At 36.6% G+C, this 18,284-nt stretch overlaps 2 protein-coding genes across 3 annotated transcripts; one reads left to right on the top strand and one right to left on the bottom strand.

The window, feature by feature from the left end:
* The first annotated feature begins 129 nt into the window (after window positions 1-129).
* Window positions 130-4,894, top strand: LOC124183251 (astakine-like). 2 transcript variants are annotated; one of them, XM_046571503.1, is made up of 3 exons: window positions 130-497; window positions 3,211-3,383; window positions 4,241-4,894. In XM_046571503.1, exons 2-3 carry the CDS (start codon window positions 3,242-3,244, stop codon window positions 4,498-4,500), a joined length of 402 nt encoding a protein of 133 aa, XP_046427459.1. In that variant the 5' UTR covers window positions 130-497; window positions 3,211-3,241; the 3' UTR covers window positions 4,501-4,894. The 2 variants fall into 2 exon arrangements, with proteins under 2 accessions (XP_046427459.1, XP_046427458.1); XM_046571502.1 differs by lacking the exon at window positions 130-497 and adding an exon at window positions 513-720.
* A 1,876-nt stretch (window positions 4,895-6,770) lies between these two features.
* On the bottom strand, window positions 6,771-14,339 carry LOC124182024 (insulin-degrading enzyme-like). Its single transcript, XM_046568801.1, has 15 exons — window positions 14,147-14,339; window positions 13,570-13,697; window positions 13,303-13,469; window positions 12,715-13,215; window positions 12,429-12,625; window positions 10,505-10,753; window positions 9,968-10,360; window positions 9,766-9,875; window positions 9,359-9,503; window positions 9,101-9,211; window positions 8,867-8,987; window positions 8,553-8,759; window positions 8,170-8,462; window positions 7,812-8,021; window positions 6,771-7,688 (listed from the first exon to the last, which is right to left on the bottom strand). Exons 1-15 carry the CDS (start codon window positions 14,147-14,149, stop codon window positions 7,455-7,457), a joined length of 3,069 nt encoding a protein of 1,022 aa, XP_046424757.1. The 5' UTR covers window positions 14,150-14,339; the 3' UTR covers window positions 6,771-7,454.
* Between the last annotated feature and the right edge of the window lie 3,945 nt (window positions 14,340-18,284).

Raw genomic sequence — 18,284 nt, 5'->3', positions numbered from 1 at the left:
TCTGCAATGCTTAACGCTAAAGTTCATTGCAAAAAGGTGCGTGCGTATCAATTCTTATACCAATTCTTGTTTGTGCCATATTAATCCATCAAGTTGTTTACACAATTAGTAATTCCGTATTATTCACCAGCAATCAATTGTCAGAAATCACTCTACCGGTGTTGTACACAACAGGTATAATATTCTACTTGATCATCACGCTACGTATGTACAGTAATTACAGGTTGCACGTATGTAATAACAGTCCATGTATGGTTACCGTGTACATACACCTACCCATGTGCGTTGAAATCCCCTGCAGAGGACTCGTTAGATGGCTGTAATAAAACCCGATGCTTTATTGTAGTCGTCTATTTGTTGCCGCGGACAAGTGTGCGCGAGTGATATTAAGACGCACACAACTGTGGCCATTCCTCGTTTGCGGGAAGACTTGAACCGCGGTATAAAACAAGTCGTTCATCAGATTCAACAATCACATGCCTCAGCGCATTTGCCAAGTTAGTGTTCCTCAAATATTACAAAAATTTAAAAGAACTCTGAAATTAAATTGAATTGAAAAAAAACTTTATTGTGACAATATTTTATTCGTAAATTAGATGCACAGCGAGATTTACCGTATCCTTTAGTGAATTATTTTAGTGTCATTTCAACATTCAGACATTGAGTATTGAAGAATTGATCACGGTTTTTCACCGAGGCGAGCCTTACATTAATTGCACGGTTGGTATAATATTCAATTTCAATATCGAAACTATCGTGGCAAGTATAATTATTTAATGAAAAACGAACGCGATCAGCGATTATACAGTAATCTGCAGTATACAGAGTGTTTCATTTTGAAACTAAACAATATACGAAATATTGTTTACTACAAAATATTCATGGTTTAAAGGGGGGCGGGGGAATACGAGAGTGTCAGACTTTTCGTTAGTGGAACACCCTGGGTCAAGTGAAGGTCAACTTGGTTTTTTTTAAATATCATTGCCTTGAGAAGTATCAACGATAAGAACAAGATACCGTTAAATAAGTACACACGAACGATTTGAACTAATGTTGGGAAATAAAAAAAAAAAAATTGCGCTATTTTTTGGTAACAAGTACAACCTTATAAACTTCACGTAGAGAACTATTCTTATAGTTTCCGGTATTAGAATACTCGAGTCCTCAAGTATTTCCACTGACCCAACGACACTGCTGGGTAAAATGCTTCAATTAAGCTACTTAAAATAAGAAATTGATAATGTTTTTAAAAACATAATTTAAATGGGTAAATGTGAATGATTACTTTGACAAGATTTAAAATGTTAAATGCAAAATGCCATTTATATTTTAAATGAAACCATTTCAAATATTACCCAACAGTGTCAGACGAGTTTAGTTGGTTAATTCGTAGTACTTTATCACACCGAATTTGATACCCTTTCAGATACCTGTACAAAAAATATACTTTTCCAGCTAGGGAAGAAAAACAACATTTTTCGTATATTGTTTAGTTTCGGAGTAATCTGGGACGATTAAAATGAAATACTCTGCAGTTGTTCAGTTATCCTAAGGATAAATAGTCAGGACGTGATACATCATCGCATATCCGGGATTCCAATCACGATCACTCGTCGTCAGGTGTTACTAACTACTGTAATCCGCACAGTGTGCATGCAATAATTTGGTCTGAACATGAAATACGTTTTTATACGGTCAGAAATATAGGGAGGAAAACAATTATCTCTATTAATGTAAGCGGACATAAAAGAAGAGTTAAACGTTTCTTCTAAAAAATAGTTTATCGACCGGCGTGACTGCATAAAGTTGGAAGAATTAGTACAAAACTCATCAGGATACAGTTACGTACTTAAATATCGCTAATATGTATGAGTGCCAATTTAAGTACGTACAGCGTTACCGAAGACTACCATCAGCCTCGGGTTATTCTCATCTGGCATGTTTTTTTTGTCAGTCTATAGATATTAATGATACAATATTCCCAACGGATTTGCATTTTGGCCTTCACCTTGCGAAGATATATATACTTGACGTTATACGTATAGAGAGGGCAATTATCTCAATGTATTACATTTACCGCGGTATTATACAGCAATGGTAATCAGCTTTCGGGTAGTGTTCATCTTTTGCCGAGCTATAATAAGTATGAAATAAATTGAAAAAAAAAAACATAAAAATTATAACCGGACCGACGATCGTAACATAAGAATCTTGAATTGCAAAATATTAATTTGAATATTTAGCATTTACCGCCGGATGCAAAACTGACTTCATCAATTACTATCCATGTAAAATAACGCAGCATTGTTCTTCGAGATTTATTATACGCCATAAATGTATTGTGTAAATAAGACAGATGCGAGAATGGGAATTAAATTATTCAGAAATCATTCGCGAACTAACGTGACGCGGACCATTTCGTCGTGCCAAGCTGTTTCGTTGAAATATTTTTATTTTCGCTGTTTGTTTGCCGAACAGTTGAGAGATCCGATAACTCAGAGATCAGCGATTAACCGGAAAATTTTTACTATAACCAGCTCTCATTTTACAATAGCGTGTTATTAATACGTTTGTTTTTTTTCTTTTGTTTTTGTGAGTATCGATAATTACCTTTCCGAGAAAACACAAATAAAGTTAACAAGCCGGAATTTCTATTTTCAAAAGGATTAATCAGCTGTGATGATATATTTAATTCATTAACATTTGTTTCCCATACCAGGGACTTGTAGATTTCTAAAAGTTGAAAAAATAATCGCTTCAGACGCACTTTATCGGCATTACGTTCTTGGAAACATAATCCATAATCTATACTCAACGGTAAGTATGAACTTGTGAATATCATCTGGGTCATTATAAACAATAATATTATTTGTAAGTCGAGTTCTGCGAATTGTCAATCCCATTAATTATAACGTTGGTCAAATATATGTAAATATTTATATCATGTAGTGATAAATACTATACACATATTTAAATCGTAACATTAGCACTGGTGGACTGTAATTATTATCTGTTTTTGGAACGTTTGAAATATACTGATACGACGTAATGAATAATTCATGTATATCGCGTTATAGTTATACGTTTACCAATGTATCATGTGGATATACCGTGTACATCACAAAGTGCGCAATTACGTTCGTAAAAAAGGCGTATTTTTCTTTTATTCACACAATTTGCTTACGACGATCGGTAATGACCATGTTTCAGTAACATTGCACGTGGACTAGTACTCTACACTATGACTCAACCTTTGGCCTTTATTGTGCTCATCGTGGCCGTAGGAATCTGCGAAATCAGTTACGCCAGGGTCATGGACAGGCCACGGTGGATACAGTGCCAAAGTAACTCGGAGTGTACGCCCGGATATTGTTGTACAATCGGTAAGACGCAGACTGTACTTTCAAGCATCTCAATTATCGTTCAGTCCCAACACTTCGAAACTCTTGGGAGATTTGTCCGAATCAACTGAAGGACGCACCATTATTTCTATTCCACGTGAAACGATGCAACAGTCGGAATTTGTAATTTTGTTACAAATATACACGTATTTTTATGTTGAAAACGTCGCGAAGCGTGAATCTGAAAATCTCATTTTAACGCCTTTGCAATTCTTGTCGCATGGCATAGTTGCATGGAATGAAAAAATTTGCGAAGCTTCTGAATTGTGAAGATTTTCATTCGAGTCATGTAAAATACAAAGGGAACTATGCCGCAGTACGGAAGCTGGAATAATGTATTTTGTGACAAGGGACAAATGTTGGCGGTTGCGACGAGTGTGAAGTTTGCGCCTGAGCGAAGCAAGGGCGACAATCACACGAGTTGCGATTGCCAACTGTTGGCCCGAGTCACACACGATAGTTTTTATAACAAGCGAATGAAAAGTCTCGGGACTTTGGGAGGCAGTTTTGCTGAACGCGGGTGGTCAATTTCTTCTGCCTGGGGATAAAAGTGAAGCAATCGTGGACTGCGCATGCGCCATCCTATCTTTACAAGACTGGAATGAAATTAGCCAATTTCGTCCCGTTAAACTGCTACGCAAAGCCCGACTTTTCATACACGCGTGATAAAATCGATTTTGTGAGTCGACGGTAAATCTCAGCAGGTAATTAATTATTCATGCCGGAATTTTGTTTCTTCTGCCGTGAAGAGTTTGGCACCGAAACGACATAATATAGTTATATAAGTAGGTATGCAATACGCATCGTAACATTGAATTTTCGCACGTGTGTTAATCAAGGAAAACAGAAATTCAGCATTCCGCAGTGCAAGCTGATGCACGACATCGGCGACGTTTGTCGACCGGATGGTTCGATAACTCTAAATACCACATTGATGTACCCGGATGGATCTCAGATTGAACTTACCGAAGTCCACGATATGTTTTGCCCCTGTGGATACGGGCTGAGTTGTGATCGTCGAGATGCCGTATGCCGCGATCCGAGTCAGGAAAGAGGATTCAATCACTTGCCGGGAGAAGCAATTACCGAGGACGATTAATTGCAATGCTGAATTTCGAACGAGAAATGCGTTAAAATAATTGCCTAATCGCTGAACAAACAAATGATAATTGGCTGGTTAATAGATTATAAAAAGTGATTGAAAAACATCGATTTATTGCTTTGAAATACCGGTGACTGTATAGTATTATATTCATACGGATGTACGTGGAAATTCCGTAATGATCGAATCAATATAGCATTTGTATCAATTGCTGGTGAAGAAATTGTGCAACCCAGTAACTATAACGGTAGAGCGACTGGAGCCCCTGTCCCAGGAGTAACGCATCATATTATGATCCAGGGGATAACATTCTAAGATGAGTGAAAAAAAATATATTAATTATTTAACGATCACCCCGTTCGAAGATTACATTAATTTGTATAATTGAAATGAAAACCAATTTATATTACCAAAAGCATACCGATAATTGGTATTCGATCACGTCTTTCCTGCCATTGTCATATGCGGTCAAACGTTTTTTCTTGTGTAGTGAAGTCGAGACGAGGCCTCTTAATTTGACCCTGGCGGTTTTCCAAATCGATCAAGACTTTGCCTTAAAAAAAAATCCGAACGGATTGGCCTTACTTTTTTGCGATTTTTGGAAACAAAAATTTTATGCCACTGAATCGATCTGTACATCCCCTTTTCCAGTAATTGGACCCTTAGTAATCCAAAAAAGACGTCTATCAGAAATAGCTGAGGTAATACAACAAAATCCAAAACGGATTCTTTTCGCTATTCTTAGAAGCCAAATATTTTTATTTTAGAATGGATTCGTTGGCGTGTATTTATGACTGAATATTCCAGCCTGTCATGGCAGATATTTCCAGCAGTACATTTGTACTGTAAAGCTACAACAAACGTTTTCCAATACCGACGCTGATAAATTAATAAACAGATTGTAAAAGACTCACCTTCCAGTAATAGTTACACAAAACTTGCTTACCGTTATATATTATACTTATACAAGGTTTCCGAATTTTCTTCGTCACACGTGGCGTATACAGTAGTATCATATAAATGTGCACATGTGTTTTTATTTTTCACTTTCAGTGTGATAACCTGAGAGTGGAGATCAACTTATGTGATGGGGCAGTGAACCAACACATGTTTCTTGATAACATTGCGCATCTACTTAGCGGTGGTCGAGTTGCTGGATCCTTGCTTCGTGTGTTCCTAGTGTGTAGAAATCATCATATACGCATAATGATCGTGAAGAGTAAAGTGGTACCACCGATTTTATGTTATCTCCTCGCAATGAAACAGTTCAATATGCAAATCAGCGCAAGTCTGATGTCAATATCACGCCAACTAACATTTGCGCAGAACACACGGAATATTCGCTTACAGACGTGTACATACATGCGCAGACACTTGACAAGGTAAAGTGGTCACTTTCGATCCAATCCTCCCAATAATTATTCAGTTCTCCATTTACTCAAGGTATCGAAATTTTAATGCCGATTTCGATCAATCAGCTGGCTTATACTCTGCAAATCACCGTTGCAATTAGCGAATCGGTTCATGTTCGACCAAGTTCGGAGACCCAAATTGCTGTCATACTTTATTAGAGGCAGAGAACACTTGTTAAATATGTTTACACGTATGCAGTTAATAGCAAAAGAATACAGGATTCAGCAATTTTTATATCGTTTCCTACCACGTTGGTTGAAGAATATTGACCATATTTTAAACGGGAAATACTGTAAGTTCGGCTATCAATTCATATGATGAAAAGACAGAAACAAAACATTTAAGGAGTTGTACCTTGTTAGGATTTTCCAAAATTGATTTGTTTTATTTCGTTTTCAATAAATAAATACATTCGAGTATATGCACAGAAAATTTCACATCGAAGTTACGCGCACATTTGCAAAGATACCCCGGAGCGTTTGAAAATGCTTGTGAAACTGAACGCTTTTTTCTTAAAACTATATGTTCAAAGTCGGAGTGAGCAAGATTTTTCGGAAACGGCTGATCCGATCAGTCTCAAATTTTGACACAACCTTTATGAATATATTTTTCAGTCCTTGATCGAAGGTTTTTTCTCGTCGATTAATATTTTCCATTTTACAAACAAATTAAGGGGACATTTTTTATGGAAAATCGATTTTTGTTTGAAAAGCTGCTGTTTTTCTAAAAATTAATGTTTTGCTCGTTCCTTCGATCGAAGACTGGACAATACCTTATATTATCTAAATCTTTTTTGTTTTTTCATATTGGACGATCCAGTCCAGAGATATCTTGCTCACCGCAAGACGCCTGTTTTTTTTTTTAGAGATGCTCCCGGAGATCGCCTATAGCAGCTTTAAAAATCATTATTTTTACAATTAAAAAATATCAGGACGAAGTTCAATGTTACCCCAATGTGTATAAAATTTTTACATTATCAAATTAAAATGTCACTTCATGAGAAATCCTTGTAAAATCGCCTTTTTTCGGCCTTCTGATTGGGTATAACTGGGTAAATAAGATTTGACGGTCATGCTCGTTATTTCCACAAAATTACGTACTATTATATTAAATCTTATCTAAAAATATGATATATCTATAAAAATGACTCTCAGAGATATAAAAATTGCTCTGAACTCGTCAGATTCGCTCACTGCGGTTATTCTCACAGAAATGAATTATTGTTAGTACGGATCACTGCAAGTATGAGTTACCAATCCCAGATATGTGAAGTCAAAAAATTAAAATATGTACCAGTGGCACATATGTACATATCTCATTATATGGATAAAATAATGGATTTGTCAATCCTTTTTTCTATTTGATAATCTGTCACATTGCACAAAATGGGATTGGTGAACAATCGTTTTATAATACAATTATTTCATAGTTCAGTCCATTCGAACTAATGCCCTATTGTTTAATAAAATTTGTCTCGGATGCCCGTATCCGGTGCATCGTATCCATTATACTAAATACAGTTGCAATTTACGTCTTCTTCAAATTTTCTTTGTTACATCAATAAATGGCTTGACCAAAGGATACGACGCTTGGGTTGAATGAAACATCACTGGGTCATTAATTCTACAAACGGTATTTAGACGTGATTCCGAGGATGGAGGTGATCTATTTTCCGTGTCGTTGATCCTTGTACGTCCAGCTCCGCCTTTAGCCATTGAAACTACGTGTACCGAAAGTTTACATCTAGTCGAACCTGAATTCATAAGGACATCCTAAAAATTGAAAAGAAACACTTGTAGTAATACATGGTAAATTATTTATCATAACGTGAATTTATTTTTAAATAAGACGACACCGCAATATGTTAAATAAAACGTCGAAATACTCGTGCACACCTTATAAAATTTGATAACCATTTCTTTCGTTACAGTTCTCATGTAGGATACTTCCATGTTAGCCCTGTCGAAATTGTATCGTTGCTCCCATATTTCAGACCAGAACAAACTCGTCAGAGTGCCCAGCGTTCTCGGTTTCTCCAATTTTTTCGTAGCTAAGGCGTCTTTGTGACTTGAGAATTCTTCTTCCGGCATATCGACTAACTGGTTCTGAAAGTGAGAATAATCGAAAGTACGAAGGAATTCAAATTCTGAAAATGCATTGGAAGCATACACCCAAAAATTCGATTTTAGCGATAGTTCAAAAGAAGCTTGAAAACACAGGCAAATCGCGTTTAACGCGATCCAGGAAACTTACCAACATCGCTTCCAAAAATGCTTCTATTCTTTGATCAACATACTGAGGATGTTTGTCACTTTGCACAGTAAATTTCAGACCTTGCGCACCATTTATTCGTCGTACACTGATGTAAACGATGTAGCCAAGCTGTTCTTTGGTTCTAATGGTATCAAAGTAGGGTTCGAATATTATTTGATTCAGGAGCTCCGAGAGTACGTTCGATTCTATCGTCTCAACACCACATTGGTAGTACACTTGGACGCAGGAACTTTTGTGCAATCTATTACCGACATCGTAAAGAAAGTTACAACCTGAAACATTGTAAATGAAAGTCAAAGTATAGCAGAGAAACAATTTCAACAACAAATAGAGAAAGTCTAACTAATTGATGTTGCACTTACCATCATCTAATTTCACATGTCGACATCGAATTAATTGCCGTGGTAGTAGCGGTGAGAATTGTGGCAACGCGTTGATCAATTTAAATTCAAATATTTTGACCATATCTAACGCTTCCGACTTGGTCACGTTTCCATGTATTAAACATTCAATGTGCACTTTACTTAGCATCTTTTTTATATAATGTTGTAAGTTTTCCGCTGTCAATACTGAAAGCATGGAAATTTTGTCGATCAATACTCAAATTTGGACGCAAGTCTGTAGGATTCAGCCCTTTACGCAGCTGGGTATAATATGAAACTCGCGTGTTACTTACGTGAAGTTGATTTCAGCAAATCATCTATGGTCCATTTAGTCTCTGACAGCAAAACCCCCATGTGGTAGTCAGCACGATAGTAAGGCGGGTCAGCTTTCATATTTTTCAGACTCCTAATATACTGAAACCAACACGGTGAGGAATAAATCCATTGAGCATCACAGTATGTAAGTAATACCCACATCACATGATGGTACAAGAGAAATCGTCGGTCTCGCGACATCTTATACTTACACTTTCTTTAAAGGTTTGGAACACGCGCGGATTTACTTCGAAATTGGCCATCTCATCAATGATTTTCTCGAGCAAAATTCGCTGTTTGTCGTTATAGCCCTCGATTGTTAACTAAAGAAAGCATATAATCATTGCATTGCATAAAATGGCGATATACCTCGTGATATACCTATGTACGTGTATATTCACCTAAAGTTATTGCCTATGATGAACAAAAGAATATAAGGAACATATTTAACGTCAACTGTAGATACTCACGGTCATTCCGTAATCGTTATGACTAAGAGACCAACAGAGTCCTGCAAGACGGGCAGCATAAGTATATTCGTTCAATGAATCGTAGAACAGGTCCACGAATATGTATCCCAGATTGCAATTAACTGGATCGATGCTTGTGAAAGAACTGAAAATATGTGTCATGCCAATAACTGATGTTGAAGTTTTCTTTATTGGAATTTTTAGATCTCTGAATGACAATTCTAATGTTAGATTGACGTCATGATAAAAATCAGATCAACGGATCAAATGCTAATTAATCACATTGGTCAGAATTTTTCAATCTATTCACATATGGGGTAAATAGTTACAAATGCATTGTCTAAATTCTGCAACTTAATGCGGACAATCACATCAAGACTTTGTATAAAATCAAATAAATTGCTCACCTAACAAAATTGAATCTAAGATTAGCTTTAGGCAAGAGAAATTCATCATCTTGCTTGAACCAAACTCGCATCAGCGCTGTGTCTTCAATAATTACTGGGAATTTGTTCGCCTGTGAGGCCAATTGTAATATTTCATCAGATCGTCGAAAGATTTCGCTGATGAAAGTAGATTATTAACTCATCGAAGAAACTTGGTACTTACGTCAGGCTCTCGTGGCTTTAGCTCAAAATTTGTTGGTATGAATTCGTTTTCAGCCGGAAGTCGTAGGATCCCGCTTAGACCTGCATCCATCCAGTCCACAACGATTTCATGTGGTATTTTTTCTATCATATACTTGGTTCCATACCAGGGTTCCGTGTCATTAGTCATATTCTTACACCACCGAGCTACGACAGAGATCCTAACGCATACTGGAGTCAGATAATCCAGTAGATTCTTAATCAAGTCCGGATTCCATTCGTTGGACAACCGAGGTCCTCTCAAGACTTCCCGCGCGGGGTATTTTCGCATGCACCGTACAGTCGAGTTGACCAAATCACAAGGTGACGATTTCTCTTCGAAACGGAAATTTATATTCCGCATTCTTTTGCATTCCTACAATAAACGTATACAACATGTATAATAAGGGATCAGATTGCTTTATAGCCAGACGATCAAACGAATATACTGATAAGAAAGCGAGTTAATAAAAACGTGGTAAAAATAGAAGCCCCGTATAATTGATTTATGAGTACTCACTTCAAAAATCCACGGAATAGGACCTTCGTCTTTCATCAAATTAATGTATTGAAACGTCAACCAGACAATATCACTGACTTTTTTTAGTCCATTTTCCGTTAGGTCAAGATTGATGTTAAAAAACTTGAAACCACTAGCTCCTCTTCCATATTCAGCTTGTAAGGAATTACTCCAATTATAGGTTTTCAATGCAGACAACAGAGAACCTTTACCTTCATGTCCAAGAAGATGCGAGATATAATGCACCGACTAGCGATGAGAATAAAAACAGTTCAGACGACATTATCTAATCATTATTTCATAGATAATATCATTGCGAAAGGTTGACCTAAACTTTAAAATTAACTACAATGGCAGAAGCTTATCGATTTGTTTGTATCTGGGGTAGTCCGGACGATAGTACATGTTATCTAAAAATGAATTGAAGAAAAGTTCCGGCCAAATGTTACAATCCAATAACATGCACATTGATGTGCAAAAACAAACGTAGCTCCCTAACGACCACCGGGCCCATTTGGCGTCAGGTGTAAAAAAGTTTTCTTTTTAGTCAATGAAAATTCAGAAATAAATTCAAATTTTTCGGAAACTGACAGGGTGGCCACTCAATTCCGCTCACGGAATTCCCTGACATTTCCCGGTTTTCCCTGATTAAAATCATTATTTTCCCCCGACATTTTGATGCACAATTTGTGCAGAAATCACTGAAAACTATAGTAACCTAGGTAAAGTATGCCTAAATATATTAAAGTTATAAAAGTTTTTAAAAATTGTTCATTCCGTTCATTATGATTTTTGAAAGTTGACAAAAACTGAAAATTTCCATTTGCTTGGTCTTGTTAAGTATATATTTAAGAAGGGGCTCCAAGAAGCGAAATATTTTTAGAGCTATTATTTGAACATTTATGCTGTTTGCAATGAAAATCGAGGTTCGAAGAATTATGACTAATTAACGAATTTGTAACTTTTTGAAGTATAAATTTAAAAATTTTTTTCCAACGGAACATTTTTCTTTCAAGCGTTAAGAATACACCACAATTTATCCAAATTTATAAATTGATATTCAATACAGCAAAACAATTATTTTACGCGGTGTACTGTCTAGACGCGGCGCGTCTATGCCGTAACAGTTGCGCAGAGTCCTATGTTCAGCGTTAAATTAAAATTACTAATACCGAACATAGAATTCCGGGTGCTTGTAATTTTTTATTGGATATTTCCTCCTCTTTAAGAATGTTTTTAGAATTTTCGCTAGCGCTTTTACTTTTTGAGTTATTGCCAAAAATCTGAGGCTTCGTTTTTTCTAGACTATTAGGGTCGGTGAACTTGCGTCTCCACACGCAGTGACGGCCGTAGATAAATCAAACCGATGTCTGCTCGTACTATCGAATTCATGGGACAATCAGCAACTAAGCTTATAATCGTCAATAAGAAAAGAAGAAAAATTGTGACGATGCGGTGATAGCATCTCAATTTTATGGACAAAGCTTTTGAAATCCGTGAGTTCTATAAAAATTTCCTGAAATTTCCCTGACTTTTCCCTGACATACAAAATTCCCTGACATTTCCCGGTTTTCCAGACGGGTGGCCACCCTGAAGCTTGCTTTGCGAGACAAAACGATTTTCATACATTTTTCGTTTAATACAATGGCTTACGATTTCCAGGAAATTCTGAACATATTATTTTCGACCAATGTATACAAAAACACATTGTTTTCCCGTTTACAACCTTGCCCTAAGTGGACAGTTTTCGAGTAGTGGAAAATGATATCTAAAATATCCACTCTCAAACGGTAGGTGAAAATAATTTGAGTATGCACATTTGGTGGAGTAGAAGTAAAGAATAAATCGATGACCAATCGTTCACGTTAATTCGGACTAACCTATATATTATATACACACAAATCGCCTAATCAACTAAACTCACTGTAGAGCTGAAATATTCTCCCATGTCAGGTAACGGGAACATTATGCTTAGATATCTGACATCCTTTATGGGTACGGCGTACACTCTTGTTTCAAGATCACAGAATGGATGGACGATCCAACTTGTTAAATAAACATCAAAATTTTCCACATTAGTAAAAAATGTAGTAACTAGAGCTTCCAATTCATCGAGATTTTCTAAAAAAATGTTCATTCGTTAGAACAAGCCTAATTAATTGTACATCAAATTGTAAATTGTGCGGCAAAAAATATTACTATTCTCTGACCTTTTCCAATTACGCTGAGCGTCATGATGCTGGCTGAATACCACGTTTCGTGAAATTTCAACAGTTCGTTTCTGATGTTCATACCAAGCTGCCTCGGAATTATGCCCAACGTCTCCTTATTTCCCGTTCCAAATTTCGAGTACGGGTGCATAGGATTTGCCAATGATTTATGTAACTGCCTAATTCGCCATTTATCGTCCATTAGGTTTGATTCATGCTCAAGATCAATAACATTCAATTCCCTCTCGATGGCTGACTCGGTGAACAATGGGTTCAGAAAAATCTGAGAAAACCGGTCCAAGGCCCCGGGTAAATTTTCGGGGTTTACATCAAAGTAGTAATTGGTGAAATCGTCGCCGGTAGATGCGTTACATGCTCCACCATGGTCGTAGATGTATTTCGTATAACCATTCTCCGCTGGATATGCCTCTGTTCCAAGAAAAAGCATGTGCTCGCAAAAGTGTGCCAAACCTGGTAATTGTATGGGGTCATTCATACTTCCTGAAACGAGTATAAAGTTGCTGCGATGAGGTGAGTGAATTAATTGAAAATGAAAAAAATTTCGCGGGTTATACGAGTATAACTTACCGACTTCAACGTTGAGAGATGCAGCGCTTTTGCCAGTCGTTGAATCGCTTATCAGTAGTACCCTCATTTCATTCGATAATATCAGACCTCTGTAAAGTCTTTTGTCGTTCGGAGATTTGATTATATCATTAAAGCGTATTCGATCGTTCATCCCGAGCAACCTTTGTCTTGAAACGCATTCAATTATAACCAATAATTAATGAATGAGTACTTGGTGAAAGATACCGTGTTTGTAAAATTAAAAAAAAAATACAAATATTCACTAACTGGGAGTAATTAGTCGGTTTCCTCTGACTGGTATCGATACTTTGACGTAGTTCCTCCATAATTGCAATCCGATCAGAAGTGGACAATATGAAAATATCTGGGATGGGTGTCGTGAAGTAACAGGAAATCTGGAAGAACACGAAACCTAATGTGTACACGGAAATTAAGCTCATCATGTATGCTCAAAGTGCGAGGAGAACACGTTAATCTACGCCGAATTCGTGAAACTACCGAAGAAATTAGGAATTAGTACTTGAAATGCAATCAATTTTAATGATCATTTTTAGAGTCTCGATTCTAAATTAATACTGATTTTAGTTAGATCAGAAACGAACGTGTCTCCTTTATCATGCTTAGAATGTGACTTTGTTGGATATAATGTTGGATCGACGGCACTGCAAATGCACACCTGTAATTCCGAATATGTGTAACATTCGTTTGAACAAAGTGTTTTTTGGCGTAGGTGCGATTTGTGACTAGTCTCTTAGAACTAAATCTTTTTTCTTGGACCAACGCTAAATGAATATCAGCACCTCACTTAGTTGGGGAATTGAAGTAATATTTGATGGATAGTAACCATCTGCGTATAAGGTTTGACGTGGTAGAGAAATATCCAGGGTACGCGTAATCACGTATTTAAAATACACCAAGTGTATTTCTCAGTAAAATAACCAAGTTTGGAGTCCTTACGATTACGATAACGTGACAGATGTTTTAAATAAAATTGTTTTGAGGAGGGCCCCCATCAGGGCTGAAACGTTAACACAATGAAAAGAAGTGTTTTGATGTCTCGACCTTCATATCCAAGAACAATATTAGCCAACAATTCACCAAGGTCAAGAAAAAAATCGTCTTCATTATGTATAACGTTGCTGCTCCAAAAATGATCGCGAGCATTGAAATCCCCACTAAGTAAAGTGACAAAAAAATTTAAACTGATAATCGGCTTTTCCATACCGAGAAATTTGATGAGGAGTTTGCAAGAAATCGAAAGACAAATTGTTTTGGATCTACAAGACAATTTAAAAATGATCAATCATGTACATTTTCGGATATGTAATTCTGTTTAAAAAGACTCCATGGATATTTATATACGCAGCTGCAGTACAAATGTCATAATAAAAGTTTTATCTGTAATTTTGTATATAACTTATTTCACCAGTATGATACACATGTATGAAATTTGAAAAAACAAATTTCTGCAATATTTCAGGAATATTTTAGTTCTTATGCAATGAATGGCGGAGACTCGGACATTGCAGTAACATTACGCAATATAAGCGCAATCATTGCCAATGTTGCAAAGTTATGTTGCTGCAACGTCTCGATGCTGTATGGGATGATAGTATCAAAATTGCTGTGCTGCCACAGCCATGTCTCAATTAAACCTACGATATCGAAAATCTTTGCATAAGGCAGATTTTACTAACGTGTGAGAATTAAACTGTCCTTTTTTGTAGTACTATTTAAAATTTCATACGAGTAGCTTTCAGAGCAATAAATTAGTGACTTGACGATATTTTTCCGCTACACACGAATGATTTTCAACATATTTTCTCCGAATAAATTTTAACGTAAAGCATGCAGGCCTTTTCCTATAAAAGCTACCTATTTCCCACACCATTTGGCACATGTATACCAGAATTCATAAAATTTAATTCCAGCATAATTATGACATTCAAGTTCGCCCTGCGCTGCAACGTAACATGGCCAACGTACCGTGAGACATATCGAGCCCAAACATAGAAACAAGCCACCTCGACGCCTACACATAGGCAACCAGGTGTTACAATTTCGCTCCTGCGACGGCATATTGTAACTCCGATTGCCTTTCTGTAGGCGCCGAGGTAGCTCGTTTCCATGTTTAGGCCAGGCTGGCTAGGCAGACCGGCACTTTTATTCTGTTTACAAGGTTATCACCTTGATCGGTAGGTCAGAACGTCCCGCGAAAACATGAACCCAAAGTAATCTTATGTTATGATGATCACCTAACGTAGTGATATTAATTACAAAAGGTATGTAAGCACTCTCAAAACTATAAAAGTTTTTCTGAACCCTGTACACATAAACACACCTACTTTCTACAGCAAATCTGTGGACAAAAAACTATTTTATTAGTAATTTTATTCTTATATCTGAGGATTAATTGTTAAATTTATGACATACAGTTAGACACTTGCACAAAAGATATATTTCCAGCAGCACAATCTGCAGTTACCCAAAATATACCAAAGTTGGTATGTTTAATATGTTTGAAAATCCGGCACGCTTTTATAGTTATATCGTGATCGTGTAAACTGTACACGCACGATTTATGAATAAAAACAAGTAAATCTAAATGAACTTACTAGGAACAAACTATAGGCATATACCACTACTTCGAAATGATCAAAGTGTTTTCAAATATCCGCGAGAAAACTCGGAAAGCAATAATCGTACACTTGTATCGCATGATGTTTCCTGTACGAAGTAATTTGACGACTGTCACTGCCAACCAACACCGAGTACACTCGACAGATATCCTGATTGTGAGACTAATCCTTAACCATTGTGAACATCATCCTTCTCCCAACATGTCGTTCAACTGAAAAAGAAAGAGTTAGTGTCATCACTTTCTTGACTTCCATGAATAATAATCGTACCTACAAATTTGACTGAATTTTTCTCAACCGTAGAGGAAAAATAGCTGTTACACAGCCTGGTATATGACACATCATTACGTTATTTCGAAACCTTATAAAAAGTAACACTGGACGTACCCCTACACCCAAAAATATAAATTGGTTACGCACTTAATTATCGACATTCAAAATTTGGAAAAGATTTTCAAACTTTTTCGACTGAAAATCACTTCCTTCTCGGTGAATTTTTTCAAACGTCTGTCGTATTAGTTTTTTTTTTTACACTGTAAGATAGGCTCGCAGCGTAAGAGATTACTCCGAAAGACAAAATGTATAGCTAATAATGTGCAGTTATATGCAATTATATTAATAAAACGTTTTTTGTGTCCAAGGAAAGATTTTTCATGCAAATAACGGTTGATGCTATTATTTCCGACTAATTCCCGTTGCATCAACTCAATTTTCTGGTCAACTGTCTACCTAGTGTAACAAACTATCCGGAATCGTTTTTTCCTCATTTGAATCATGCTAGCTTCAAGCAATTGGAAGTTTCAAGCTTCCAATTGGTTTTTCAAGATATTCTTCTTTGCAAACTCTGGTTTAGTTTTTTCGGTCACGACGTTTTGTTTAAGGGGTTAGGTGGGTTCCAAAAGCTCAAAATAGGTGCATTTTTATGAATTTTTTTTCATCCAATCAACAGAATATTTCAGTCCGTCAATTTAACACATGAAAGATACATATTTTATAAGTAGTTCGTGAAATTTTCATTGAAAAATATATTGAAAATTAAGGCGTGGACACGTCGTCTGCTTTGACCCCTAAAAAAAAAGTTCTCTCGGCGTAGTCAGGATAACTCATGACAGATTCATCTGAAATGCAAAAACTAGAAATTTTCTGTTAGTAGATGTTTAAAACTCGTGCTTGGACGAAGGAAAAAAAAAAAAAAAAAATTACATTTTTGGCGGCGTTGAAAACAAAAAACCCTTATTTTGAGTAAAATTTTCACCCTTCATGGCCTTGAAAAATTACTTGGAATAGAAAAAACAAAAATTCCTTCGTTAAACCACGAGATAATGTTATTTTGAAGAAGTGTGCAAAATTTGAAAGAGATCGGTTCATAAGTTTTCGAGAAATCGTGACTACCGATTTCAAAAACGTAGTTTCGAAAAAAACGCGATTGAAGATTTACATTCAAATAACATGTAAATGATCCCACTTACACCGTATAATGATGCAAACCCACGTTTTTTCCACGTGCCATCACCTGACACGGTAACATCTGTCGTATCTTCAACATTATTTTCATCACACGTTAATTTTTTTTCTTGATTTGCCGCAGACGACCTCCATATACCTACGTCACGCTTGGTTATAGCCTGATGGGTGAAACATCCAAAGGCTATATCTCTTAGAATATGACTCGGATAGTTTTAAAATTTTAAAGGAATATTCTCAACATATTCAATTATAAGATAAACAAAAAAAAAAAAAATCCGATTTTTTGAAATTTTGAAACCCACCTAACCCCGTGAGGAAAACAGAAATTCAGCATTCCGCAGTGCAAGCTGATGCACGACATCGGCGACGTTTGTCGACCGGATGGTTCGATAACTCTAAATACCACATTGATGTACCCGGATGGATCTCAGATTGAACTTACCGAAGTCCACGATATGTTTTGCCCCTGTGGATACGGGCTGAGTTGTGATCGTCGAGATGCCGTATGCCGCGATCCGAGTCAGGAAAGAGGATTCAATCACTTGCCGGGAGAAGCAATTACCGAGGACGATTAATTGCAATGCTGAATTTCGAACGAGAAATGCGTTAAAATAATTGCCTAATCGCTGAACAAACAAATGATAATTGGCTGGTTAATAGATTATAAAAAGTGATTGAAAAACATCGATTTATTGCTTTGAAATACCGGTGACTGTATAGTATTATATTCATACGGATGTACGTGGAAATTCCGTAATGATCGAATCAATATAGCATTTGTATCAATTGCTGGTGAAGAAATTGTGCAACCCAGTAACTATAACGGTAGAGCGACTGGAGCCCCTGTCCCAGGAGTAACGCATCATATTATGATCC

The sequence above is a fragment of the Neodiprion fabricii genome, chromosome 5 (assembly GCF_021155785.1).
Source record: "Neodiprion fabricii isolate iyNeoFabr1 chromosome 5, iyNeoFabr1.1, whole genome shotgun sequence".
Taxonomy (NCBI): domain Eukaryota; kingdom Metazoa; phylum Arthropoda; class Insecta; order Hymenoptera; family Diprionidae; genus Neodiprion; species Neodiprion fabricii.
This window is presented reverse-complemented; position numbering and strand designations above follow the sequence as displayed.